Source organism: Pristis pectinata, chromosome 28 (genome assembly GCF_009764475.1).
Source record: "Pristis pectinata isolate sPriPec2 chromosome 28, sPriPec2.1.pri, whole genome shotgun sequence".
Lineage (NCBI taxonomy): Eukaryota > Metazoa > Chordata > Chondrichthyes > Rhinopristiformes > Pristidae > Pristis > Pristis pectinata.
The window spans coordinates 7,639,427-7,667,364 of record NC_067432.1 but is presented as its reverse complement, the minus strand read 5'-3'; the positions used below and the strand labels follow the sequence as shown (position 1 = coordinate 7,667,364).

Genomic DNA, 27,938 nt, shown 5'->3' with positions numbered 1-27,938 from the left:
GTCCATCGGCACAGGAAAAATTGTAATCATTGAGGTGACATTGGTGTTTGGAATCCTGAAAGAATTGTTTTCTGTTGGCTTCTGTGTAAATCACCATTTTAAGTCTGAGGCAGGACATCACAGGAAGCCATTCAGCCCATCGAGTCCATGCCAGCTCTCTGAAACAGTTACTCTTTTGCTCTTGCCCTTGGCTCTGCAAATTGATTTCCCTCATGTGCATAGCCAATTTTCTTTTGCAGTCACTAATCATTTCCCCACCACCACATCCACCATCCACCGTTTGTAGAAAACATTTCCAGGTTCTTCTGCCGCCACCACCCCCCCCCCCCCCCACCCCCCAATAACTATTCACTAGACCTTTACTGATTTGTATTTTGGAATGTCAGTGTTGAATGGGACCTGGGCATCCCCATATATAAGCCACTGAAAGCTAACAGGTAGGTGCACAAGCAGTTTGGAAGGCAAATGGTTCATTGTCCTTTGTTGCAAGAGGAATCCAGTACAACATTAAAGGTGTCTTATTCCAATTTATTTAGGGCCTTGGCAAGACCACAGTAGGAGTGTTGTGTGTAATCTCGGTCTCCTTTCATTCTATAGCTAGTATATCACTTTTTAAGCAAATAAACAAACTGCTGAAGGAACTCAGTGGGTCAGGCAGCATCTGTTGGACAGGTTAGAGGGGAGTGGGCAGTTGATGTTCCTGGTTGAGACCCTTCACATGGAGAGGAGTGCATTGATCCTTGTCACCCTTGACTTGAAATGTTGACTGTCCATTTCCCTCTACAGACGCTGCCTGACCTGCTAAGTTCCTCCAGCAGGTTTGTTATTTTTTTGCTCCAGATTCCAGCATCTGTGGTCTCCTGTGTCTCCATATCACTGTGTAGTGGAGACTCACGAGAATGGTCCCTGAGATGACTGTGTCATATGAGCACTGGGGAAATAATCTAGGCCATAATTCTTCAAATTTTGAAAGAAAGAGAGGTGACTGTAACATAAAACCCTTGGAGGACTTGACAACGTAGCCATGGTGAGGGTGTTTCCTCTGGTCATAGAACACCACAGCACAGTACAGGCCCTTCGGCCCACAATGTTATGCTGACATTTTATCTTGCATGTTGGATTAAAATGAGGAATTTCTTCACTCAGTCTGCTGAATCTTTGGAATTCTCTTTTCTTCTTCCACCTCCCCCTATCCCAACCACCACCACTGGAAATGAGGAGTCAAGGGCTATGCAAATAAGACAAGAAAATGGTGTTGATGTCGAAGATTAGCCTTGATCTTGAATGGTGGAGCAGGCTCAGGGAACCAATGGCCTGCTTCTGTTTCCCTTGTTCTTGCATCATTCTTCAGAGAGTATGATGAATCTTCAGAGTTCTCCACAGTGCAGGACTGTGGAAGCTCAGTTGTTGAATTCATTTAAAACATGGATTGATAAGTTTCTGGGCATTAAGATGATTCAAGGGTCAATAAAGTTGGGGGGAAAAGACCTGCAGATCTTGGAAATCCAAAATAAAACCAGAAAAAGCTGGGAAGTGGGTCAAGCAGCTTCGGTGGAAGGGGAAAGAGTTAATGTTTCGGGTTGAGAACCATTCATTAGAACTAGGAAAGTGAGAAAAAAGAAACTTCGGTAGAGAAGCTGGGGGAGGGAAAGGACAAAGGGATTCCCTAAGGTAAAGTCAAGGTTGAAGTGTGGATAAGTTGTAAACAATGTCACCAGGTTGATATGTTAATGGGGAAAATTAGAGGGTGATCAAGGGATATTGGGGAAAGTGCAGGAAAACAAGCACTGAGAATGAAAATCAGCCGTGGTCTTAATGGCAGAGCAGGCTTGAAGGGCCAGATGGTCTACTTCTCTAATTTCTTTTGCTCTTATCGCACCCTGGAAGTTTGGAAATATAAATTCAAGCTATGAAATAAATCTGGAAAAATGAAGTTGCATCATTAATAATAAGGAAGCTCACAGATTGTAGTTTAATAAATAACTTGGCTCACCAGTGACCAGCGAGGAAGGTAATCTGCCATCCTTGCCTGGTCTGACATATATGTAACTGCAGACCCATCAGTTTGGTTGACTTTTAACAGCTGTAGCAAACCATTATATTCAGGATTCATTTAAGAATTCTGAATAAATGCTGCTTTGCTTGCCTGCCGATTCACATCCCGTGAATAAATAAAATAAAAAAGACCTCGCGAGTCACATGTAAACATCTTTGAACTGGTAGGCCAAGTTGATTGAGCTAAAAAAAACAAATAACCTTATAAAATGGGCGCATTGAATCCTAAACAAGGAAGTCAAGCCAGTCTTTTATAAATCACTGGCTTGTCCTCAGCAAGAGATTTTTTGCATCCAATTCTCTATGCCAGACTTTGGAGAGGAGGCATAGGAGGTTTGCCAACTTAGTACCAAGAGTGAGAGACTTCATGTGGAAGAAATGTGATTATTCTCCTTGAAGCAAAGGCAGATGTTTAAAATCGAGAGACCTCAAAGGGGGAATCTGTTTTTCTGGTCAGTGACTAGAGACCACAGATTTAAGGTCATGGGCAAAGGAACTAGAAGATGCATTGCTTTTAAGTGACCAGCGACAATCTGGAATTCAAAAGATTGAGTGTAGAAATTCTGAAGTACAAATTAAGCCTCTGTAATGGTGACTGTGAAACTAATGGATTGTTTTAAAAATTCATCCTGCTCACTCATGCCGTCGAGGGGAGAGAAGGTTGCTAGCCTTGTCCATTCTGGCCTTTGTGACTACAAAGCCCCAGCAATTTGGTTGTTAACTCTTAACTGCAGACAAAAATGACCCTGTACGGCTATTGGTTCAGGGCTGTCCAAGGATGGCCAAGGTCAGCGTTTATTATTCACAAACCATGAACAAATTCAAGGAAAACATTGGATTAAAATAAAAGGAAAGACCAAAATACCAATTATGGATACTTAAGATTTTGCTTACATTTTCAATGAGGAAAAAGTATATTTTCAAGAGAGAGCGCTTCCTTAATTTTTAATTTTTGATGTATTACAATTTGGGCCCAAGCAGCTCTTGGTCTGTTTATTTTATTTACTGAATAATGTCAATCACCCCAAGCAAAGTGTCTGTGTTTTTACAACGAACAGCATGAATGGAATTTGGGCAGTGCTGAACTTTCCTTGACCTTTAATGCAAGCTGGATTTTAATAGACTTCCACCAACAGTGTCTGGGCATTATATCTTGGCGTACAAAGGTGGAGGCTTAGTTTTGTCCTTTAGGAAGTGGATTTATTTTCTTCAAGCTTGTCTACACAAACAGCCCTTGCATAGATTGACCACCGTGGTGTCTGTCAAAGGTCAAAACAGTAATGCACAATTAGCCCCCAAAACCACTACGATACCTGCTGGCTTGGAGAGGAGCAGCCATCAAGATATCTTTATTTGTCACATGTACATCGAAACACACAGTGAAATGTGTCTTTTTGAGTTACTGAGAATGTGCTGGGGGCAGCCCGCAAGTGTCGCCATACTTCTGGCGCCAACATAGCATGCCCACAACTCCTAACCCGTACATCTTTGGAATGTGGGAGGAAACTGCCTAATAAACAGGAACTTCATTAAATATGACACAGTCCCCTGCCTGGTCTGCTGCTGTCCAGAGTTTATAATGGTCTTTTTCTGTTCATTCTTTGAACCTGCTTGGGGCTGGTTGGAACTTGGGAGTTGTGCCAATGTGGCCTTTACAGGTTTCCAAATTATCAGTGACTGGCTCACAAAAAGGCATAAGGATGATTCTCATGGCTACCAGTTCCTTCAGACTGTTGCTGGGCTATCATTTTGTCTGGTGTCAGACTGTAATTATACATCGCTAAACAAATAGCGAAGCAACTGGATACATTGTGCTGTGTGACCCTGGGGGCTTTTCTCCTAGAGACAGAAGCTCAGGCCAGTGAAAGCTGTTGTCAACATTTGGGAGATTGCTGAAAGATATATAGTTGTAAATAGAATTCTTCTGGATAGTGTAGATTGCTAAATAGAAATAAACAATCTTTCAGGGAATATGAAATGAACCAGGATAATTGGCAGCAACACTATCAGGAACAGGAAGAAAGCTTGATGGAAAATCACTATGTATGAAATTGTATAAACACAGGCAGAACGCTGCACCATTGACTGGTATCTCAGCTTTGATTCTGCTGTCAGTGGGAGCCTGATGTACCTTCCCCTAAACGGTGCTTTCAACTGCAGCCTCTGGGATTTCTGTACTTTGGATTGTCTTGGAATAAGTTTTGATATTTAACATGGGATGTCATCATCCATCACAGCCTTGTCTAGTTTGGCAAGTTGGTATTCTGGTTGAGTTTTTTTACAGCTGGAAGCCATTATAATAGTTCTTGGTTCCTGGTGGGATCCATTGGCCACGTGTTCCTGCAGACCAGGTTCAAGATAGGGAAGCACTGGAAATCTCTTCTGACCAAACCACCAGGAAGCTATTTCAAAGGACATGTTCGAGTAATCAAACATCACAACTTGAAACTAAAAATAATATAACATTTAAACATTGGATAATATCAATTTTGATATTTTTATGATTACCCTAATTAATGTTATGTAAATATATTTATCTAACATTTATAAAGACATTTCCCTCATATTTTTGAAAGAACAGAGTTAACTCAACAGGTAGATTTGATTTATTCCAAATCATAAATGTTCCTGTCCTGATCCAATTTATATTTCCCAAAAATTGGTTTATTTTTTAATTAGCAATCAACCATATCCAGGAGAATTCTCTTGTTTACTACCATACATCTTTTGGCAATCATAAATAATGATCACAGGAAAAACTGTGTATTCATATAGCACAATCTCAATCTCAGGTACATGTACTTGGGTGTTAAAATTACCAGAGGGAGGAATTGTGCAGTGGCATATCTGTGAGGCCGTGTGTAGTTACCTGGGTGATGACTCAGTGGGTAAGAGAAACTCGGGCAGATGATGGTGGGAGACCATCGGGTGGGTGATCCAGAATATTAAGATGGGTAGTGCTAGATGTCAGCCTTTGAAGTGGTTAAGTGACACATGGTTCTCGTAAGTAATGAGTGCATAAAACTGGGATAGATTTTAGGTCTGTTTATCAAAGATGATTACATTGATGGGTTAAAATATAACACATCAGCTGGCAGGGCGACATGGGCAGCTGTTAAGGGTGGAATCAAGTATGCAATAAATAGTTTGGGAGACTGTAACGTGTTGCATTTAAAACCACTGCCCCAGTGTCTTGTGCAGGGTTGAATAAAAGGAAATTGAATTAGCTAATCAGTGGGAATGTCTTGAAGGAAGTGGGATGAGAGTGGACGCAAGCACAATGGCGGAAATTACTTCTGAGGGTCATCGACCCAGATTGTTAACTCTGCTTCTGTCTCCGTGGATGCTGTCTGACTGATTTCCAGCAGTCTCTGTTTTTGTGGTAGGTGCTCCAACTGCATGTCTTGAGTTTTAAATTTTAGGGTATTATTGCAGACGGGATATATTTAACTAAACATGACCAATAGGAAATGTATTTTTTTTCTCCCCATTGGCTGTAGCTTTTTTGAACTCTTCAATAAAACAAAAATGGATTTACTCATTATTATAGGGTTATAGAGCTATACAACACAGCCCTTTGGTCCAATTCATCCATACCAACCAAGTTGTCAAACTGAGCTTGTCCCATTTGCCTGTGTTTAGCCCATATCCCTCTTTACCTTGCCTATCCATGTACCCGTCTGTGTCATAACTGTACCCACCTCTACCACTTGCTCTGGCAGCTCATTCCATATACCCACCACCCTCGGTGTGAAGAAGTTACTCCTCAGGGTCTCTTTTAAATGTTTCCCTTCTCACCATAAACCTAGGCCCTCTAGTTTTGGATTCCCCTACACTGGGGCATAAAGACTTTGACCATCGATGTTATCTGTTCCCTTCACGATTTTATAAACCTCTAAGATCACCCCTCAACCTCCTGCACTTCAGGGAAAAATGAAAAAGAGAGTTGAGAAATAAAACTGGGGTAAGTGTGAAGTATGCATCTGATCTGAACCTACTTGGCTTTCTGTAGGTTAATATTATTCCCAGAATTTTTGAAAGTACGTTGAATACAGTTAAAGCTACAGAAAGCTTTCAGCAATTTATTGAGTTTTTGCCAGGGCGTAATTTGTTTTTAAACTGGTGTATGTCATGAATGAACCAGGCCTGTTATGGACCAGTTCTTCTGGGACAAGACCAACAACCTGAAATGGGAAGCAGATTCAGCTCTTGTCCCACAACCTGCGTTTCTACCCGTGCTGATACAGGGTCTTGACCCAAAATGTGGACACTTCCTTTCCTCCCATAGATGCTGCTTGATCCGCTGAATTCTTCCAGAAGATCGTTTGTTGCATGTATTGCTACCCCTGGATGTATTGGTGCACCCTTGGTCACCTTAATTTTTCTGGCCCCCTGTATCCCCCTTCCCATTTTCTTAATTCCATGCCCTGCAACAGAGTGTCAACTAACCAAAGGAAAGCCCATTATTGCAGGATGATGTTACAGGTTGGGGCAATATTATCATTAATAATACAACTACAAATACAATGTTTTTAGCTAGATTATAGAACTTGCACTGCACAAGTTGACATTAAAACTCACCAACATAGAAATAATTGGGTAATTCCAGGGTCATTGACGTGACCGCTGAGAGAAATTGATTGCTCTTGCATATAACTGTCCTCCACTTGTATTTTCTGGCAGATTGCTTTTACTTTCTTTTGGGTGTAGTCATTACATTTCCTCTTCCCTCCACTCTTTAAATAGACTTTCTTGAGTAAATTGCTGTGACGTGCCTTGCCCTCAATCTCATCACCTGATGCACTATTGTCAATGAATTATAAACAGTGAAGTCACAGAGTTGGCATTATCTCATTGCTGCATAATAGGCACAAATTGCCTGCCGTGTTTCCTACTTTATAATAGAAATTATACTTTGAAGGCAATTTTAGGATGTGAGCTAGTGAAAGACATTCAGAAGTCTTGTACATTTCAGTCTCAATGAGCGTTTAGTGTTGTAAACGACTAGAATCTGATGACCTCGTGCCCCATCCACACCCGTCCACTCAATCACACGCGATTCAGAGGGCTCCGAATCCCAGTTTGAGGCTTTTCTTTCAATCTGGCAGCTCGGCATTTGCACTGAAAGCAATACCTTGCCACAGCAACTGTGCAGTATCTGGTGTCTTACTGCAGCTTCACCCTGGGAATTGTTAATACTCCCAAAAGGCACATGCTGTACTTTTTTTTTAATTTACTCACATGACTCAGAGGTTGCTTAATACAATTTTTAATATTTTAAAAGACAAATATGTAAAGAAAACCATAACCTACCATCAGGGAGGAGGTACAGGAGCCTCAAGACCCACACTCAACATTTTAGGAACAGCTTCTTCCCTTCCGCCATCAGATTTCTGAACGGTCCATGAACACTACCTCGTTATTCGTCTTTTGCGCTATTTATTTATTTTTGTGACTTATTTTTATATCTTGCACTGTACTGCTGCTGCAAAACAACACATTTCATGACATACGTCAGTGATAATGAACCTCTTTCTGATTCTGAACCTTGTTATATTGCCGAAGTGTAGAATGATGCTGTGGTTGATGTGAATTTCAGTTGGGACCCCAACACTGGTTTTTAATATGTCACTTGTATAAATGGACCCCAGTATCAGCAAAATTATTAACTTTTTTCTTGTTCTTCCCTTGCTCCTGTGATCGCCACCCCGAACGATCTACACCTGACCCCACGTACTTAGGTGACACCCTTCCTGCCACCTGGCTCCACTTTCTGCCCACCCCCTCCCATAGGTGCCCCATTTCCCCCTCCCCACATCTGGACGTACCTGAGCTCTCCACCCCGTTGTCTCATGGTTTCATGCTGTCTTTTCCCTTGCCCCCATTTCCCCTTCACCTTTGCTTCATCATCCCCTTTCCCTTTTAAGACTCATTCCGCATCATTCCTTTCCTGAGCCAAGAGCTTGCAATCTGTGTGCCTTGTTGTCATGCCGCTTACCGGTAACATCACTAACAGTGACGCAAAGGACCTGTTTGTGTTTTATGTTTTCTCCCAGTTGGAAAGCAACTCCTCTTTGCTTAGCAACTCACCCTGGCAGAGGGTTGGGAATCATTTAAACATCAGAGTGCATTCACCAGAGCATTGCACGCCTTTTCAATTTGACTGAGTTAAATTCTTAATCTTTCTGTTCTTTTGGGTTCTGTTTTTAATGTATTTCTTGTCATTAAATTTTAACTTCTGTTCCCAAGTGATCCAACCACCTTTCTGGAATATGGTTTTTCCAGTCAGATAGCCTCCTGCGCACAGCCCTGGTTGTCATTATTTCAGGGGTCTAGTGCCGTGGTGGTGTTGCAGGTAGTGCGCCTGCCTCACAGATCCAGTGACTCAGGTGCAAAACTATCTGTGTAGAGTTTGCACATTCCCCCTCCCCTGTGGCTGCATGAGTCTTCCTCACCACCCCCCCCCCCCCCTTCCCACCACCCTCCACTCAGTGCTCCGCTTTCCTCCAACATCCCAAAGATGTGCTGGTCGGTAGGTTAATTGGCCCTTGTGCAGGTGGCTGGTGGAAGAAGCAAGGGGCTTGGGATTTGCTGTCAATGGATGAGATAATAGATTATAGGGAAATAAATGGGGGAATGGGATTGCTCTGAAAGCTGGCACAGACTCTGGGTAGGCATAGTAGCGTGTGGTTAACGTAACGCTATTACAGTGCCAGCGACCCGGGTTCAATTCCAGCTGCTGTCTGTGGGGAGTTTGTATGTTCTCCCTGTGTCTGCGTGGGTTTCCTCCGGGTGCTCCGGTTTCCCCCCACATTCCAAAGACGTACGGGTCAGGAAGTTGTGGGCATGCTATGTTGGCGCCGGAAGCGTGGCGACACTTGCGGGCTGCCCCCAGAACACTCTACACAAAAGATGCATTTCACTGTGTGTTTCGATGTACGTGTGATTAAGAAAGATATCTTATAGGCTGAATGGTCACCTGTGTAATTATGAAATATGTGATGTGGAATGTGGGCAGTCTCCTGCTTGAGTGGTGGAGGGAGTGGAGCACCATTGCCCATCCCAGTGTAGTCTTTTCCTTGGGTTTATGTGTATCAGTCACTGGCTAATGGTCAGGCCTTGTTTTTTAAGATGAAGAAGATATGATTGATAGTAGCAACCCTCAGCAGAGTCCCAGATGAACTTGACTACCTCAGTGCAACCCAAGGACAAATGCTGATTAATTTCTCCAACTGTTGAAAGTGCTATCCACTGAATAAATATATTGAGGTATTGAAAGTGTTATTGGTGACCAGATAATTCTCCCCAATCCCTGATTTTTTTTAGATATTGTGCATGGTAGAAAACAAGGTAGCCATTGGGTTCACACTCTCTGACAAATGACACCTACAGACTGATGAGTGGGAAGTAGACGTGCAGAAGTTTTTTCAGTTGTTTTGCCTTTATAATAGTTTACCAAGGGGGTCACTGTCCCACTGTGTGTTGGTATTGTTGCAATGAACCACATCCTGCCTGGGAGAGGTGTTCAAAATGCAAACAAAGCAATCTTCGCTTTCGCAGCTCTGGCTTCGGAGAAGTAGAAAGGCAAGCAGCTCCCAGACCTTATCTGCCTCTGCAGGGTCACTTTGTGACCATTTTAACCCTTATGCACTATTCCCCTCCTACAGATGTACATTGAACAAGGAGAAACTAAACCAGAGAGACAGAACTCTGTTTCTATAATATCTTTTAATGATCCTTTCAAAATACCCTAAAGCATTTCCTTTTTTGAAGGTCTTCTGGAAATGTACTTTCAAAGTGTCATTTGGTCTGGTTTGTGGGAATTTTATTTCACTTCATGTGCTTCAAGAAAATGACCCAAAATTCCTGGTGCTTCTCCTTGTGAGGTCCATATGTAACTTGATTGCCAGCTGTTGTATGTACAACAACTGTGTTTGTTGTAAGGATCGTTGGACAACAGCACCATAGCTCCCCCTCTTCTGGTGATCCCATTGAGCAACTTGGTGATCAGTGCACTCTCCACAGTAGAGAAGAGTGTTCCGTTTTGTCACTGAATAAAAACGTCATCATGATTAATTTGAAATTCAGAAACAAATCTACAAATAGCAGTTTCTTTTAGCTTATAAATCCTATACTGCAAACCATGATATCTTTGATTTTGGTTGATCCATTGGCAAATGACATCATTGGCAGATACTAAAGAATGAAGGAGTGTTTTCAGGTGTTTATAATCTAACATGATGCACAGTACATTCTTGCTTTAAAAAATAGATGAAAAATATGTAATTGTGATTCAAAGATAACTAACTCCTGTGAATGGATTGCTTAGTCTGCAGAAATGAGACAAAGAATGGTAGATGCTGGAAACACTTGGGTCAGGCAGCATCTGTAGAAAGAGAAACAGAGGTAATCTTTTGGATCAAAGACCCTTCATTAGAATAATCTTCAACCTTGAACTTTACGTTTTTTTTTTCTGCATTCAGACTTTTTTGTAAGTGTTCTTCATATTAGCCAACCAATGAAATACCCAAAAGTCATTGAACTCATGTCATCATGTTGATTTGTTTGAAATTGCTTAACTAGCTGTGACAATGGTTATGATACTGAATTTATAACTTGTGGTTTGAACTATTAATTCCAAGACCACAAATTCAAATTCAAACCAAAGCTTTATAATTTAAGTGCAGTTTGGGGGGGGGGGTGAAATGTTAAATGATTCTGGACTAATCAATTTGATAATCCAAATTTTAACCTGACACACTGTCAAGTTCAGGTGTTACTCAACCTGCAGATTTCTTCATTGAAAACCATGTCAAGTCTGTCAGAAGCAACACTGAAGCCATCTGTTGCTGTAAGGAAAGAAACCTGAGTGTTTGATTAGTTCATTTTTGGTTGCGAAACTTGTTGCCATTACTGGACCTGTGATCTTATTATAACATGGAAGATCTGTTGGGGGCACGATAGGGTAGATGTCAAAATGCCTCCACGAGTGGAGGCATCTCAACTGATGGGGCAAAGTTGCAAGAGTTGAGTGTGGCCATTTAAAACTGAGGAGTGGAGGAAAAACTGGCAGAGGTTGGTGTATGTCTATAAATCTTTACCCTAGAGGATCGTGGAGGCTAGATCATTTGCGGGTATTTAAAGAAGTAGTTAGATTTTTGAAAGGTCATGAAATTAATAGTAATGGGGAACTGGCACAGGAGCTGAGGCCTTGGGCAGATCAGCCATGATTGTATTGATGGTGGGGCGGGCTTGAGGTGCCGAGTGGCCTACTCTGTTTAATTTGTCATGTTCACAGGGGAATCTACTTTCACTTCATGCTGATTAAAACTTGTCATATTTCTCATGGCACAAAAGGAAGCCATTCAGCCCATCGAGTCGATACCGGCTTTCGGCAATCCTGTTCTTGCATTTATTTCCTGGTAATCTATTCTCCTGCCACTCACCTCTACCAGAGGTTATGCACAGCAACTTATTAATCAACACATCTTTAGGACTTGGAAGGAAACCAGAGCATCTGAGGGGAAACCCACGCAGTCATGGGAGAATGCACTAACTCCACACAGGCAACATAAGACAAGACAAAGGAGCAGAAGTCAGCCATTCAGCCCATCGAGTCCGCTCCGCCATTCTATCAGGAGCTGATCCATTCTCCCATTTAGCCCCACTCCCCCACCTTCTCACCATAACCTTTGATGCCCTGGCTACTCAGATACCTATCAATCTCTGCCGTAAATACACCCGATGACTTTGCCTCCACAGCCGCCCATGGCAACAAATTCCACAGATTCACCACTCTGGATGAAGAAATTTCTCCGCATCTCTTTTCTGAATGGGCGCCCTTCAGTCCTGAAGTCGTGCCCTCTTGTACTAGACTCCCCTAACGTGGGAAGCAACTTTGCCACATCTACTCTGTCCAGGCCTTTTAACATTTGTAATGTTTCTATGAGGTCCCCCCTCATTCTTAACTCCAGGGAGTACAGCCCAAGAGCCGTCAAACATTCCTCGTATGTTAACCTTCTCATTCCTGGAATCATTCTAGTGAATCTTCTCTGAACCCTCTCCAACGTCAGCACGTCCTTTCTTAAATAAGGAGCCCAAAACTGCACACAGTAACTCCAAGTGAGGTCTTACCAATGCCTTATAGAGCCTCAACACCACATCCCTGCTCTTATATTCTATTCCTCTAGAAATGAATGCCAACATTGCATTTGCCTTCTTCACTACCAACTCAACCTGGAGGTTAACTTTTAGGGTATTCTGCACGAGGACTCCCAACTCCCTTTGCATCTCTGAATTTTGAATTTTCTCCCCATTTAAATAGTAGTCTGCCTGTTTATTTCTTCTACCAAAGTGCATGACCATACACTTTCCAACACTGTATTTCATTTGCCACTTTTTTGCCCATTCTCCTAGTCTATCCCAGTCTCTCTGCAGACTCTCCGTTTCCTCAACACTAGCATCTGAGGTCAGGATCAAACCCAGTTCTCTGAAGGTGCGAGGCAGCAGTGCTAACCACTTCAGGTGGGAAGCAGCAGCCTTGTCAATGATGCCTGCGTTGGCCAATTAAATAAAAATAAAGAACAATGTTTCCCATCTGTTTCACTTCTGTCATTCTGTTGCTCAGCTATATAGGTGAAGGGCTGAGAACTATTAATAAGAGTAAAAGAAAAGGAAAAAAGGGAAAGTGCTTCACTTATATCTAAAGTTGGTTTTAAATTCAGAGTGGGGTAGAAGCATGGAAAGAGGTGACCATTGGACTTCCAAGATCCTGGGAAATGTCATTTTAGTAGCAGATGCAATGATTACAGATTTACAATAAGTGAACATTAATTTACTGAGCCAAGAGATGTATAAAATACCCTGTTAACATAATGGAGCAAAAATGTGCTGTCCTGTGCTGAAGTGAAGTGAATTCAGTCAGAACCCTTTGTCCTTCCTCTTTGACTAGATCTTGCAGCAATGTGTTGGTTTGCCCCTTGGGCAGGCACGGTAGTGTAGCAGTTAGCGTAACGCTATTACAGTGCCGGTGACCCAGGTTCAATTCCGGCCACTGTCTGTAAGGAGTTTGTAGGTTCTCCCCGTGACTGCATGGGTTTCCTCCGGGTGCTCTGGTTTCCTTCCATATTCGAAAGACGTTTGGGTTAGGAAGTTGTGGGCATGCTATGTTGGCGCCGGAAGTGCAGCAACACTTGCGGGCTGCCCCCAGAATACTCGATGCAAAAGATGTATTTCACTGTGTGTTTCGATGTACATGTGACTGATAAAGATATCTTTAGTACCAGTTTCAGAATTGGATAAACTGACAGACTGCAAACAGAAAACATTTGGTTTTCTGATAAGATGCCATTTACACCAATAATGTGTGTTGGCTTCATGCATGTTGGTTTAACCCTGTGAATTGTTTGGTATGAAATCAGCCTTTGTGTCCAGCAAAGATTCAGTCAAAGATACAAGCATCATGAATCAGTGCTTTTTGGCTGCAATGTAAATGTAGATCACACTGAAATGCATTCACACTGGATACAAGGCTGAAGAAATGCGGCATCAATGACTCACCAAACTGCGTAAGCAATGAGGTGCAGTCAGTGAACGGCATTGTAAACACTACTCTGAACTTGCACATATTTAGCCAGTTGTATACATCTGTTGTCAAAACTTCACGAACGGTGGCATGGATATTGGGTGCAAGCTGAATAGTGAGTTAATGTTGGCATGTGGCAAGGGTAATGTCACAGTAGTTATGGGGGATTTCAATATGCAAGTGGACTGGGAAAATCAGGCTGGTACTGGACCCCAGGAAAGGGAGTTTATAGAGTGCCTCCGGGATGCATTCTTGGAGCAGCTGGTACGAGAGCCGACCAGGGAGAGGGCTATTCTGGATTTAGTGCTGTGTAATGAGCAGGATTTGATAAGAGAAACTCGAAGTACCATTGGGAGGTAGTGACCATAACATGATAAGTTTTTAATCTGCAATTGGAGAGGGAAAAGGGCAAATCAGAAGGGTCAATTTTGCAGTTGAACAAAGGAGACTATGGAGCCATGAGGGAGGAGCTGGCTAAAGTTGACTGGGCGGGCATCCGAGCAGAATCGTCAGTGGAACAGCAATGGCAGGTATTCTTGGGAATAATGCACAAGGTGCAGGATCAGTTTATTCCCCAGAGAAGGAAAGACTCAGAGGGGAAAGGGGCCACCGTGGCTGACAAAGGAAGTCAGAGATAGCATTGTGTTAAAAAGGAAGAAGTATGGCAGAGCCAAGCTGAGTGGGAAGATAGAAGATTGGGAAATTTTTAAGGTGCAGCAGAATTTAACTAAAAAGGTAATTTGGGAAGAAAAAATGAGGTACGAAGGCAAGCTAGCCAGGAATATTAAGGAGGATAGCAAAAGCTTTTTTAGGTATGTGAAGGGAAAGAAGTTGGTTAGGAACAATGTTGGGCCCTTAAAGACCGAATCGGGTGAAATTATTATGGGAAACAGGGAGATGGCAGTCGAATTTAATAAGTGCTTTGGATCTGTCTTCACGGGGGAAGACGTAAGAAGTCTCCCAGAGGTAAGGATGGACAAAAGGCAGAGGGTGACAGAGGAACTGAAGTGGATTGACATTAGGAAAGAAGTGGTGATGGGTAGACTAATGGGGCTGAAGACTGACAAATCCCCAGGTCCAGATGGTCTGCATCCCAGGGTACTAAAGGAGGTGGCTCTAGAAATTGTGGATGCATTGGTGATCATTTTCCGATGTTCCTTAGATTCGGGGTCAGTTCCTGAGGATTGGAGAATGGCTAATGTTATCCCACTTTTTAAGAAAGGAGGGAGGGAGAAAACGGGGAACTATCGTCCAGTTAGCCTAACATCTGTGGTGGGGAAGATGCTAGAGTCCATTATTAAGGATGAAATAGCGGCATATTTGGATACAAATGATAGGATTGGGTCGAGTCAACATGATTTACCAAGGGCAAATCATGCTTGACTAATCTACTGGAGTTTTTTGAGGATGTAACCAGGAAAATAGATGAGGGAGATTCAGTGGATGTTGTATACCTCGACTTTCAGACGGCATTTGATAAAGTGCCACACAGGAGATTGGTGGGTAAAATTAGGGCTCATGGAATTGGGGGGCGAGTATTAACATGGATAGAAAACTGGTTGGCGGATAGGAAACAAAGGGTAGGGGTGAATGGATGTTTCTCAGAATGGCAGGCCGTGACTAGTGGGGTGCCACAGGGCTCGGTGCTGGGATGGCAGCTGTTTACGATCTATGTTGATGATTTAGATGAAGGCATTGTGAATAACATTAGCAAGTTTGCTGATGATACAAAGTTGGGTGGCAGTGCGACATGTGTAGAGGAAGTTAGGAGAGTTCAAGGTGATTTGGATAGGTTGGGTAAGTGGGCAGATACTTGGCAGATGAAGTTTAATGCGGATAAGTGTGAGGTTCTCCACTTTGGGAGCAGGAACAGGAAGGTGGATTATTATCTGAATGGTGTGGAGTTAGGTAAGGGGGAAATACAAAGGGATCTAGAAGTCCTTGTTCATCAGTCACTGAAAGTGAATGAGCAAGTGCAGCAGGCAGTGATGAAGGCTAATGGAATGTTGGCCTGTATTACAAGGGGAATTGAGTACAAAAGCAAAGAGATCCTATTGCATTTGTAGAGGGCCCTGGTGAGACCACTCCTGGAGTATTGTGTACAGTTTTGGTCTCCAGGGTTAAGGAAGGATATCTTGGCTATAGAGGGCGTGCAGCGTAGGTTTACAAGGTTAATTCCGGGGATGTCAGGACTGTCTTATGCTGAGAGGTTGGAGAGACTGGGATTGTACACGCTGGAATTGAGAAGGTTGAGAGGGGATCTGATTGAAATATACACGATTATTAAGGGATTGGACAAGATAGAGACAGGAAATATGTTCCGGATGTTGGGGAAGTCCAGGACCAGGGGGCATGATTTAAGAATAAGGGCTAGGCCATTTAGGACAGAGGTGAGGAAAAACTTCTTCTCCCAGAGGGTTGTGAATTTGTGGAATGCACTACCTCAGAGGGCAGTGGAGGCCAATTCTCTGGGCACTTTCAAGAAGGAGCTAGATAGGTTTCTTATAGATAGGGGAATCAAGGGATATGGGGACAAGGCAGGAACAGGATATTGATTGTTGAGGATCAGCCATGATCTCAAAATGGCGGTGCAGACTCGAAGGGCCGAATGGTCTACTTCTGCTCCTATTGTCTATTGTCATATCGACCATATGCGAGAAATTGGTTTCAAAAATCATCTCCTTTTAACTGCAGGTCTTCATTCCATTTTACCTGTTTTGCAGTCATTCCTTTCATTTTGTCTCAATTCCACCCCCCCCTCCATGTTTGACTAATTCGACAATTTGAGTTCATAACTCCATCCCCTCCCAAACATCAAACAATGGGGCGAATTGTCCAGAGCTGGAGACAGCAGTTCCAATGGGAATCATAAATTTCAGCTGCAGAAGCTTCCAAGTCTTGGGCTTTCTACTGTACTGAGCACAAGGTCTCAAGACCTACTAAATTGTTGGCTCTGTTGAAGTCCAGCACTGGAACCAGAGAATTGCCCCTCCAATTCTACCCTTGCGAGATCTGGTCTGGGATTGGAGATTCATTCGTTTCAATGGTCTGTAGATGAGGAGGGAAAGGGAGAGATTGTTATCTTTGGGAAAAAAAATATTTCACTTTAGTTCACTGTTTTTAATCATTACTAGGTAATTTTATGCTTTTAATTAACTTTTTTATTTTTATAATCATTTCAAACTGTCAGAGAAATTTGAAAATGTTAACATTCTGGACAGCTTTGACAGAAGGCAAAGTTACACACCCAGTTTTCTCCCCAAGTTTGTCAGGGGATGAGAAGTTGGGCAGGGTCTCGGCAATTGGCTGCCTGAGGTCCAGTCACCACTGAGGTTTCTTCGTCTGATTCCAGTGCATGGGTGGGTTGGAGGGACCTGGTCTGTGCTGGATCTGACTTGCATTAGTGAGATTGGCTGATGGAAGTTGGATCCAGCACAGACCAGATCCAGTATTCCCAACAATGGCACTGCTGTATTCACTGTAATTTGTAACTACTTTTTCCTCTTTGCAGCACACAACTGTTGTGAGATGGTGAAAGTCCTGCTGTGCGCCTCCAAGGAAGGATCTCCCATTTCTGTGCTGGCAGAAGAGAATTTCCAGTATGTGCAAGATGCCACCTACGATATGGCACGGTTTCTGGTGAGCAGTGCTGGATCCCAAGAGGCACTCAATGCAATCAGAATAATGGATAACTTCCGCATGTCCTCGGATGACGTGACACTGCTTGATAGGGATCTGACTTTAAAGGTGCAACATTTGGTGCTGCCTTCCAAGTGGAATGTCCTGGGACCAGACACCAAGCTGCAAGGTAAGGTCTTTGCTATTACACACATGTCGATGACTGAATTGTACAAAGGCCATTCAGACCTTCAACTGATGCATCATTAATGAAGATATGTCCTGTCCTGCTTCCCAAATCTATTCACTTGGCATGGCTCTTGATATCTAAAGGGTGATTTCATGTTTGGGATGACTTAACTAATGGGAGAGTCTTGAACGAGGAAATAGGTCCAAACCTCTTGTTCGTATGCAATTGACAGCTTTTAAAATATTCTTTTCATTGATACTGATTGCATTGTTTGGAAAATCAATGTTAAGTTAGTATCCTTGCTGGTTGCTTTGTGTTCTTTCACTGTTCCCACCACCAATAAAGAACCTGTGGCCACCAGGATTTCACCACAGTGTTACACAACTCAAAGAATTTTCTTGAGGCACAACCCAGGTTCTGAAAGACAAACCTGATATTTTCCCTTATTAATTTAAAAGTATTTGAAAATGTGATTCTGAATCTGTTCATAACTTGCTTTTCTTATAAAAGAAGATTTATGGATGGAAATCTGTAGTGGTTTTAGGACTTGCTCTGAGTCACATGAGCAGAATAACTTTTTAAAGAAAATGTCTGCTGATTAACAAATTTACCTTGGGCTGCATTGTGTTCACACTGTGAGGTGGTAGCTTTAACAGAACACTCGAACCTTTCAAAGCATGTTGCAGTTGCTTAGTATTTTAGCATTTGATGTCATTGCCTGACACCAGTATATTTTACTGAAACCCAAGTGACCTTATGGGGAACTTACTTAAATAAGTTAGTGACCCCTCACTTCAGGAGGTTACTGGTGGGTACCTTTAATCAAAAGCTCCTGGTATTAGGTCTGTGAATAGACAACAGTCACCTGTACCAATCTTTGTGTAACCTGCAATTTTTTTAAGTGAATTTTACTTGTGAGTTAATGGACCATGGCCACTGAGATTAAGGAAAACAAGTTTAATTCTGATTATTCTCCAGTTGCGCTGGCTCCCACTTTAGTTCTTAATTTTGTGAACAGTTTTACAGGATGAAATAAAGGTCATGAAGTGATTGGGATGATGTCGGCTGGTGTCTTCTGATTCTGGTCCTCTATGACACAGTCTACATGAAGGCTGATGTTTACTGACCAGAGATTGCTTGGCCAGGAATTTAAGTATCTTTGACTGAAAAGCTTGTTTAATGCTGCTTCCAAAATTCCAAAATGTTACAGATCAGTTTACAAAAGGGAAGTTAAAAATTGTTGAACAGGGTGAATGGATCTGAGGCCAGAATAGTCTATTCTTTCTTCACACTAACACAACTTCTAAAAATATTTTCTAACTCCAAGTATAGTTTAGCCAATAATTGGGAGCAAGCAAAATAATCAAAATCAAATCGCTTTCCCTCCTTTCATGGCTGTCTCAGATCACCCATTCATTTGAGGATGCTGGTCCAAACTAGCTTGTACCATACTCCTGTTGCTTTTGTTAATGTTAGTGACTATGTCTACCATGCCCTGCTTCTCCTGTGCCTACCACCTCTTTATTTCATAACTCTTTCAGAATCCTTTTGTCCTTTTTTTTTATTTGATCCCTATATCTAATCCCACCATCTTGAGATCTGTAGTCGAGAGGTATTTATGGTTAAATCGTAAAAACAAATCGTGGCATTATTCTGTATTCTTATTGAAATGGAGAGTCTTATAGGCAATTTGGGATTTGGTTTTTGTAGAACAGGCTGTCTCATGATTTCCTTACCAGTAGCTGTTTTCTACCTGAGTTCTTTTTCAAAAGGAGCTCCTTCTGAAATGAGATTATTGCCATAAATGAAGTCCAAAGCTGCTAGTATGTACAGCGCAGAAATCAGATGAGTTGCAGAGTGAATTTAATATAAGAAATGGGAGCAAGAGTTGGCCACAGATTCCTTGAAACTCCTCTACCATTCAGCTGTGATTGATCACCTAGCACAAGACTTTCTTGCGTGGTCTCAAAACTCTGACTCTGGGGAAAAATATATCAATCTTGGCCTTGAGTACAATCAACAAATTAGAATCCACGGCCCAAAGACTTCCAACCCTCTGAAGAAATTTCTTCTGATCTCAGTCTTAAATGCCTGATGTCTTAACCTGAGACCCTGTAGCCTCTGGTATCCACCCTGTCATCTCGCTTCAGAACCTTGTATGTCTCTGAGATCATCCCTCGCTTCTAAACTGCAGAAAATATCAGTGGGTCCAACTGAGTCTTTCAGATGGATGTGAGGTTTTTAAATGAAAGAAAATATAAGTGCAGTTGTTGAAATGCTGAGTTCATATTATTCAGATGTACAATAAATCTGAATAATAGAAGTAGTGGTCCATCTCTCATGTTGCAATATGAATATTGGAGTGTAAATAAATATCGCAGAAGGGTCCTTTAGGTATTTCCTTCTGTGCCTGAAGACAAGCTCAATTTTTAAAAAAACTGTTCTGGCATATATTGTGGCAAAATTGCACTCGATAATGTAAAGAATAATTTATGCCACAAAAGAGGTTTTTGAGGGGAAAGATCTTGATCAAGTCATTAGGAGAACCCTCTATTCTTTACACTGTTCCATAAATCCTTAATAGGGTAATGAACTTCAGTCGGACATCTCATCTGAAGAATCGTTAACAAGAAAGGATAGCTTTAGAACTGCTTAAGTGTCACTCAGCGCTCTGTAGCTCCAGTACTGGAGAGAGCTTGAACCCATTATCTTGGAAGCAAAGTTCCTAATAACCAGTTGGACCCAAAAATAACAAATTGCACCTGCATTTCACAACTTTTATATTCCTTTCTTTGTTTTCTCTCTCTAACTTCGCTCATTATTCTACAGATGACTTTATGAATGACTTTTCACCACTGCAACTCTGGGCTCCCCATATCAGCAAGATTACCTTCGCCCTATCCTTCCCCACACTGTTTGCATCTGAAAACTAACTTGCTTTCTCACTTTCTCCATTCTGGAAAAGGATCTTCAATTTGAAGTTTTAACTTCCTCTTTCCACAGGTGATGCCTACGCTTTTATTTGTTAAAAACGGAGCATTTTCAGTTTTTAAAAAACTGGTGCCCAGCCCAACAGACACTTCAGTGTTAGTCAGTGAGCAGAGTGAGAAGAGGAATTCTATGCAAGTTAGTAATTGGGCAGCAGAGTTTTGCATGACCAGTTTGGGCTCTGGTCTAAAGAGCATTGGAATAACTATAAGCTTATTCCAAAATGATTCTCCAGGGACTAATTTTGATTCTGAAAAGAGAAGACTGGATTTTCTGCAAAGATATTAACGTAAGTGATTGATTCTTAACAGTGCTGCTTTTGTTCCCTGCACCAGAAAACAAAAAAAAACTCGGTGCACCTTGAGTTAATGTTTATGAATCATAATGTATTCTTTTGTAAGGTTAACAATGGCATTTTTGTCACCATACGCAACTAGTTAAAAGCTATCGATTTACCTCACCAGGGTGAAGGAAATTTATCTCACCATCGAGTTCCCTCCTCCTCTGTATTCAGTCGTCTCAAACAAAACTCCTTCAGAATTTTGATTGTATTTCAATTGCTGACATTTAGTGGTGCAGAGAAGCAGCAAGATCCAACAAATCACTGTGCTTTGGATCATGATTTGTATGTGATCCCACAAAATATATATTGGGTTATGTTTCCTTTGCAACCAGGTGGCTGACTGCTGTGGACGGAATGAGGTGAGGCATGTAGATAAATATCCCAGACATAATCTACCGCACATAACAGCTTGAAGACCCTGTGCCAGCTGAAGAACTAGTGTACAATTGTTATTGGTTGTGGCTTTAAAATATGAGATCGAGAAAAAGAGAAACAAGTTTTTCCAGGTAGAAGAAAAGATGAGGCTGGGGGAATGAGTCAAACAAAGGGAATTTCTTTGATCAGGTGAAAGTAATGTGGCAGTTAAGGGGAAGGTGAGCTTGTTTATCTGTGTAGTGTGTTGCTACTATTATGTAGTTTGTTTAATAGAGTCGTAGAGTAATAAAGCAGGCTCTTTGGCCCAACTTGTCCGTGCCAAATAAGGCATCCACCTAAGTTAGTCCCATTTGCCCATGTTTGGTCCGTATTCCTGTAAACCTTTCCCTATCCTTGTACGTGTCCACATGTCTTTTAAATGTTGATATTGTATCTGCCTCAACTACTTTCTCTGACAGCTTGTTCTATATACACACTGCCCTCTGTGTGAAGAAGTTGCTCCTCAGGTCCCTTTTAAAATTTTTCCCCTCTCACCTTAAACCTACGCCCTCTGGTTTTTGGTTCACTTTGCCTGGGAAAACAACTGTGCGCACTCACCCTATCAAAGCCCATCATAATTTTATACTCCTCTATAAGGTCGCCCCTCAGTCTCCTACATTCCAAGGAATAAGGTCCTAGCCTGCCCAACCTCTCCTTATAACTCAGGCCCTCGAGTCCTGGCAACATCCTGTAAATCTTCTTTGTACTCCTTCCAGCTTAATACTGTGTTATCTAGCTCTATGGGCCATGCCCAACAGTCCAGACTATACAAATGAAAGGAAAAGAGGGATATTGGGCAAAAATGGGCAATCCTGATACAAATGGGAAGATAGAGGGAGTTATCTGAAGTTGGAGAATTCGATATTGAGCTCTGCAGGTTGTAACATACACAGGTGGCAGATGAGGTGTTGTTCCTCGAGCTTGCGTTGGGCCTTGTGATAACAGTGCAAGAGGAGACCGACAGAAAGGTCAGAGTGGGAGCGGTGAATTAAAGCGGCAGACAACCAGAAGCTTAGGTGCTCCACAGATCAATCACTGAATTTGCGTTTGAGGTTTCTCCAATGTCGAGGTGACCACGTAGTGAATGCCAAATGCAGTGCACCAGATCGGGAACGGTGCAAGTGAATCGTTGCCTCACCTGGAAAGCCTGTTTGGATCCCAGGGTGCCGGGAAGAGAAGAGGTCAAAGGACAGGTGTTGCACCTCCTGCGGTTGCATGGGAAAGTGCCGCAAAATAAGATAAGATGCATTTATTAGTCACATATACAGCGAAACATACTTTGAAATGCATCTTTTGTGTAGAGTGTTCTGGGGGCAGCCGACAAGCAACCGGAGCACCTGGAGGAAACCCACGCAGACACGGGGGGGGGGGGGGGAAGGGGGACATACAAACTCCTTACAGACAGCAGTCGGATTTGAACCCATGTCGCTGGCGCTGTAAAGCGTTACGATATCTGCTACACTACCGTGGAGAGTGGTGGGTGGGGACGTCAGAGCGGATTAGAAAGCCACGAAGGGAGTCATCCCTTTGAAGTGTGCTGGAAGGGGAGGGGAAAGTGTGCCTGGTGGTTGAATCATGTTTGGAGCTGGAGGAAACTCCTTCACAGCCTGCAGGACTCAATATTGAATTCTCCAACTTGAAAACTTCTCTGTTTGCATCAGAACTGCACATTTTCGCCTGCCATCCTTTCTCTTTCATTTAACTAGTCTGGCCTGCTGGACCTGTCCAGTAGACCAGACTACATAACATTACACAGACTTTGCAACAGTAGCAACAGACAAAGGAGCTCGACAGCTTCTTACCTGCCTCCCTAATTCACCCATCACCATCCCCACCTTCTCCACTACCTAGAATAATTGGGTTCTCTCTTAGTTTTGGTGAAGGGTCCCAAATCTAAATCATTAACTGTTTCTCTTTCCATAGCTGCTTTCTGCATTTTCCATTTTTATTCCCTAAAGTCACATTTCACGACTTAAACAAGTATTGCAAAATTGAAGGCTGGCTCATTGGAGCCACTTGGTCAATGCTCTCTCTGTACCTTGTCCGTACACATTACCTTACATCGATAAGAAAGAGGAGTGATTCTGCTCTTGTTCTCTTCCAATCCAAGTTCATTCTCTCCTTTAGCAGCTACAAGCGTTATGTCGAGTAAATAATTCAACCACGTCCCATCACTTGGTGTTCAGTGTCCTAAAGTACTACATCAGTATTTTCCCCACAAGGCATTCAATTATTCAACAAATATGCTTGGTTTTCCACAGATCTACTAATGAATAACGTAGAATTATTGAAATGCTGCTGTTAATGATCCTGTGCCCCTGGAGTATAGTATGCGGGTAATTTTTTATGCATTTATCCGGAAATGCTTCTGTGCTGTTCAGTGAGTTCAGAATTAGAGAGTGAGTTGTAAAAAAAAATTGTGGTGAACATCCCTTTTGAAGTATTGAACAATGCTGCCTCTTGTATCTATTGCAGAGCCCAATTCAAGCCATTGCTCCTCGGTCCCCAGTCACGATGAAATTCAACTGCCGATTTAATTACTTCAGTTCCCGTCTCTTTTCAGCCTTTATCTTTCACAAAATGAAAATTGCTCACGGGGGCTTTTCTGCCCAGAAGGCTGAATCTTGTCTGTGCTGTGGAAATTCCTCCTTTATTATTGTTTAGCCCCACTTTTCATTTACTGTACTCCAGTTTTTATTGGTATTGATTCATGTGCTGCTTGTAGGATCTTTCTCTGTGGAAAGCTGCTTATGTTAACTATTAAAACCAAATAAATAGAGGGAAAGCAGTCCAAAAAGTTATTCGTTCAATTAAGTATGATTTGAAGATATTTTTTGTTTGTGAAATGTGATGCTACAAATCAGAATTTTTGAGTTTTTTGTGTAAGCTATATCTTTGTTCCCTGTTATTTCCTCTATCAAACTCATTTAAATAAAAGTAGCCTGCGTTTGGATTGAGGTGATAAGAAAGATTGGTTGGGGAGAGGTATAGGATTGCTGAGCTGAATGATCTCGTCTCTTTCCACACTCATTGAATATCCTTGGATTCTAGGCATGAAATTCTAGGACACTGCAAAATTGATGCCCGACTTGGGTCAATGCTTTTTCTGTATCTTTTGTGTAAAAGGAAAGACATGACAACATAAAGCATGCATGAGGGCTCATCTTTATATCAACCAAAAAGAAATTGGACCATTTTGAGTAATATTAATTTTCAAAATTGCCAACTGGACTGTTCATTTATGGCAAGTATTTTATATCCTTGTTAGTTGCTCACATTGGGCACCAGACACAACTAAATCTAATATATTACTTGGTGGGCCAACATTGGTTTGAAGTATCAGTTTTGATTATAAAAATAATATTTGATTTCATAATATCACAGAATTTTCTCTCCACTCTAGTCCAAGGGAACAGGAACTACCTTTTTAAAAAGTGTTTCTTTGGGTGTTAATGCCTTTGGGATATCAAAGGTGAAAGGTTCCATAGAACTTCACATCTTCCTTTTTTAGTTCTTAACCTGTTTCAAATAGATACTGCAGGCTGCATTAGATCCTGCAGCCAAACTATCTGAATGCAATGAGTACAAACACTACTTCTGTCACAAGTGCCCTCTCTCTTGCTGGTACTTTGTATTCAAGTGGCACAGGGAGCTGGGCAAGCAGTCTCTGTGGTTAAATCAAGCTGTGCACAGACTTAGATTAAGGCTTCATCCACATTCATGAAGCTGCCAGAGGGCTGCTGTGTGCCAGTTCATTGGCTGTTCCTTCGATCAGTCTGATCTGACCACGACGCTGGGGGCTTCGTCAGCAGACTACTCAGGAACATAAGCGTAGTGAGCTCTGAGCATCTGTACATCAGTCATCCAGAAATGATAGTAGAACGCTGCAGTTTCAAACAGACCATCCAGAGTACTTGGTTTCCAGTGAAGACCAATATATATCGCGTGATTCCTTCTTGCAACACCATATTCACTGCAGAGGTCTGCTCGAGTATAAAGTGTAAACCCAGTGACCTAACTACAGCCAATCTAAGCCAGTGCATTGTAATATTTTCCACACCTGATTCAATCTGACCATTCTGTCTAAATCTCAAACATGCACCTGAGCTCAAATTCCCAAAATTTACTTCCTTAGCAAATTAGCAGGTTGGCACAGCTGCCTCACAGCTTCAGCCACCCGGGTTCAATCCTGACCTCAGGTGCTGTCTCTGTAGAGTTTTCATGTTCTCCCTGTGACTTCGTGGGTTTCCCCAGGGTGCTCCTGTTTTTTGCTACATCCAAAAATGTGGGGGTCAGTATCGGCTATTGCCCTCAGTGTATATGTGAGTGACAAAATCTAGGGACTGATGGAAGTGTGGAGAGAGTGGAAATTGGATTAGTGCAAATGGGTCAGTGCAGACTTGGTCAGCTAAAGGGTCAATGATTCTTAAGTCAGGCTGATTGTCATACTGAGCTAGGTTGGCACAGCATGACCGGAGCCAGCCCCAACTCCCCCTCTATTGCGTGTGTGTGTGTCTATTTATATATGTGTGTACACACACACAAGCTGGTCAACAGCATCTTGTTGAAGGAGGGTGTTGAGGTTGTACAGGAGTAATAGTTCTCTGCTCCCCTTTCAAAACCATTCCTTTTACATGCTGATTCCTCCCTCTATCTCCAATGGAAGGCTCAGTAGCTGTGGCTTGGTCCTGACCCCTATTTATTTGCTTCTGAAGGATCAAAGGAGGCTGCATCTTACTCAGAGTGTTGTAATCTGCTTTCGATGAATAAAGTAACAATCTTTACTCCTCCTTCGTTCCAAGAGAAGACTTGCCAGATCTGAAGGAAGGTCTTTGCCATGAAACCTTAACTCTATTTCTCTTCCCACAGATGCTGTCTGACCCGAGTAGCTCCAGCGTTTTCTTTTTATTTCAGATTGCCAGCAATGGAGATATTATGCTCTGGGCATTTCTGTGATGCCTTTTAGTATTCCTTTCAGGACAGCTCAACATGTTTTTAGTCAGTGAAACATCTTTGAAGTATTGCAGGAATTCTGCTGTCATGCATCCAGAGAATGGGACACAGCTGGATGGAGATCAAGGTTACGACTGTGATTGAACATTGATGGTATTGATCTACGCTGGCGAAGTTCAAACCCTTCTCAAGCAATTAATCCTGAATATAACATGGGACCAAATTACTGGCGAGAACTAACTTTGAAATCGCTAGTACAACTCTTAACCCTAAAATTTACTTTATTCCAGAGCAGTCAATTGGATTCTGCAAAATAAACAGTTTATTCTTGGCAAAGACTCACTTGCTCTTTGTCCTTTGTTTGTGTAGATTGGAGCATAGCCTTAACCCTGTCACTGTTTTTCCCGAATGCCAATAGATGTGAAGTTGAGGGGAGGTTGCACTAGGAGCTGGATGAAGGTATTCCATTGCAACTTGCCTCTCAAATGCCAAGCAAGGGCAAGGTGAAAAACCTTCAGAAGATTCATCAGCAATATTAGTGACAAAAGATGGGCTATTGGGACTGCTCCGATTACTTCATTCTTTGTTTAAAATTTCTGGTACTTAGCAGGGTTCAATCATGTTCCATGTGTATGTTCTCAGTTACAATAAATCATTTATGACTAATGAGGCAGTGACTTTCCCTCAGTAAGTGGTTTCTCCTTTCATTTGGGGTGAAGGGAGGAAGGAGGGTTTATCAGATGATCTCTAACGTAATTAGGCTGCATCTGGAGTATTGCATTCAATTGTGGTTGCCCTTTTAGAGGAAGGATGTGGCGGCTTTGGAGAGGGTGTAGGAAAGGTTTACTGGGTTGTAGTCTGGATTAGAGGGCTTGTGCTATGGGGAGAGGTTGGACATGCTTAGGTTATTTTCTCTGAGCGGTGGAGGATGAGGAGAGACATGATAGAAGTTTATATGATTGAGAGGCATAGATAGGGTAGACAGCCAGTATCTTTTTCCCAGGGTTCAAATGTCTAATACTAGAGAACATGAATTTAGGGTGAGAGGGGCTTCGTTCAAAGGGGATGTATGGGACAAGTATTTTTACACAGAGAGTGGTGGGTGCCTGGAATGCGCTCCCTGGGGTGGTAGTAGAGGCCAATACGATAGAGGTGTTTAAGAGGCTCTTAGATAGGTACGTGAATGTGCAGAGAATGGAGGGATATGGACATTGTGTAGGCAGAACAAATTCATTTACTTAGGTGTTTAATTATCTCGGCACAACGTCGTAGGCAGAAGGGCGCATTCCTGTGCTGTACTGTTGTATGTTCTGTAGGCTGCACTGGCCCTAGATGAGTGCAGTCATTTGCTTCAACTTCAAAAGTGTACAAGTCCAAAGTTGATCGGACCCAGAAACGTTCACGAATGTTGGGGTAAACTAAATTTAACAAAAGTAGGTGTCAGTAATGCGCCTTCCCTTTACTGTGATAACGTTAGAACCAGCATCCCTCTCACCCCATTAATCTACAACCACTAAAAGGCGATGACTAAATGGTGAGTGATGTGGTTCTAGCATAAAATAAATATACCAGAGATAAGGTAAATTTAAAGTATTGTTTCAAATTTAAAACCACATCAGGGGAAAGAGCTCGACACAAGTAAATGGAAAACTTTTTGTTCACAAGGTCGTCCACACATAGGATTACTATTCCGGTGTAGATCTTTGGAGGTAAAAGGTAGATTCATTAATGTTGTGATGTCAGTACTGAAACTGCTTTCTTAGTGGAAAAGTGAAATGGTCACACTACCTGAT

General features: G+C 42.2%; 1 protein-coding gene across 1 annotated transcript in view; it reads left to right on the top strand.

Annotated features, from left to right (window-relative positions):
* Window positions 1-27,938, top strand: part of LOC127583868 (A-kinase anchor protein 13-like) — a 407,302-nt gene that overhangs the window by 124,950 nt on the left and 254,414 nt on the right. The window contains 1 exon segment of the mRNA XM_052040262.1: window positions 17,151-17,447. Within this exon segment, the coding sequence (XP_051896222.1) occupies window positions 17,151-17,447 (297 nt within the window).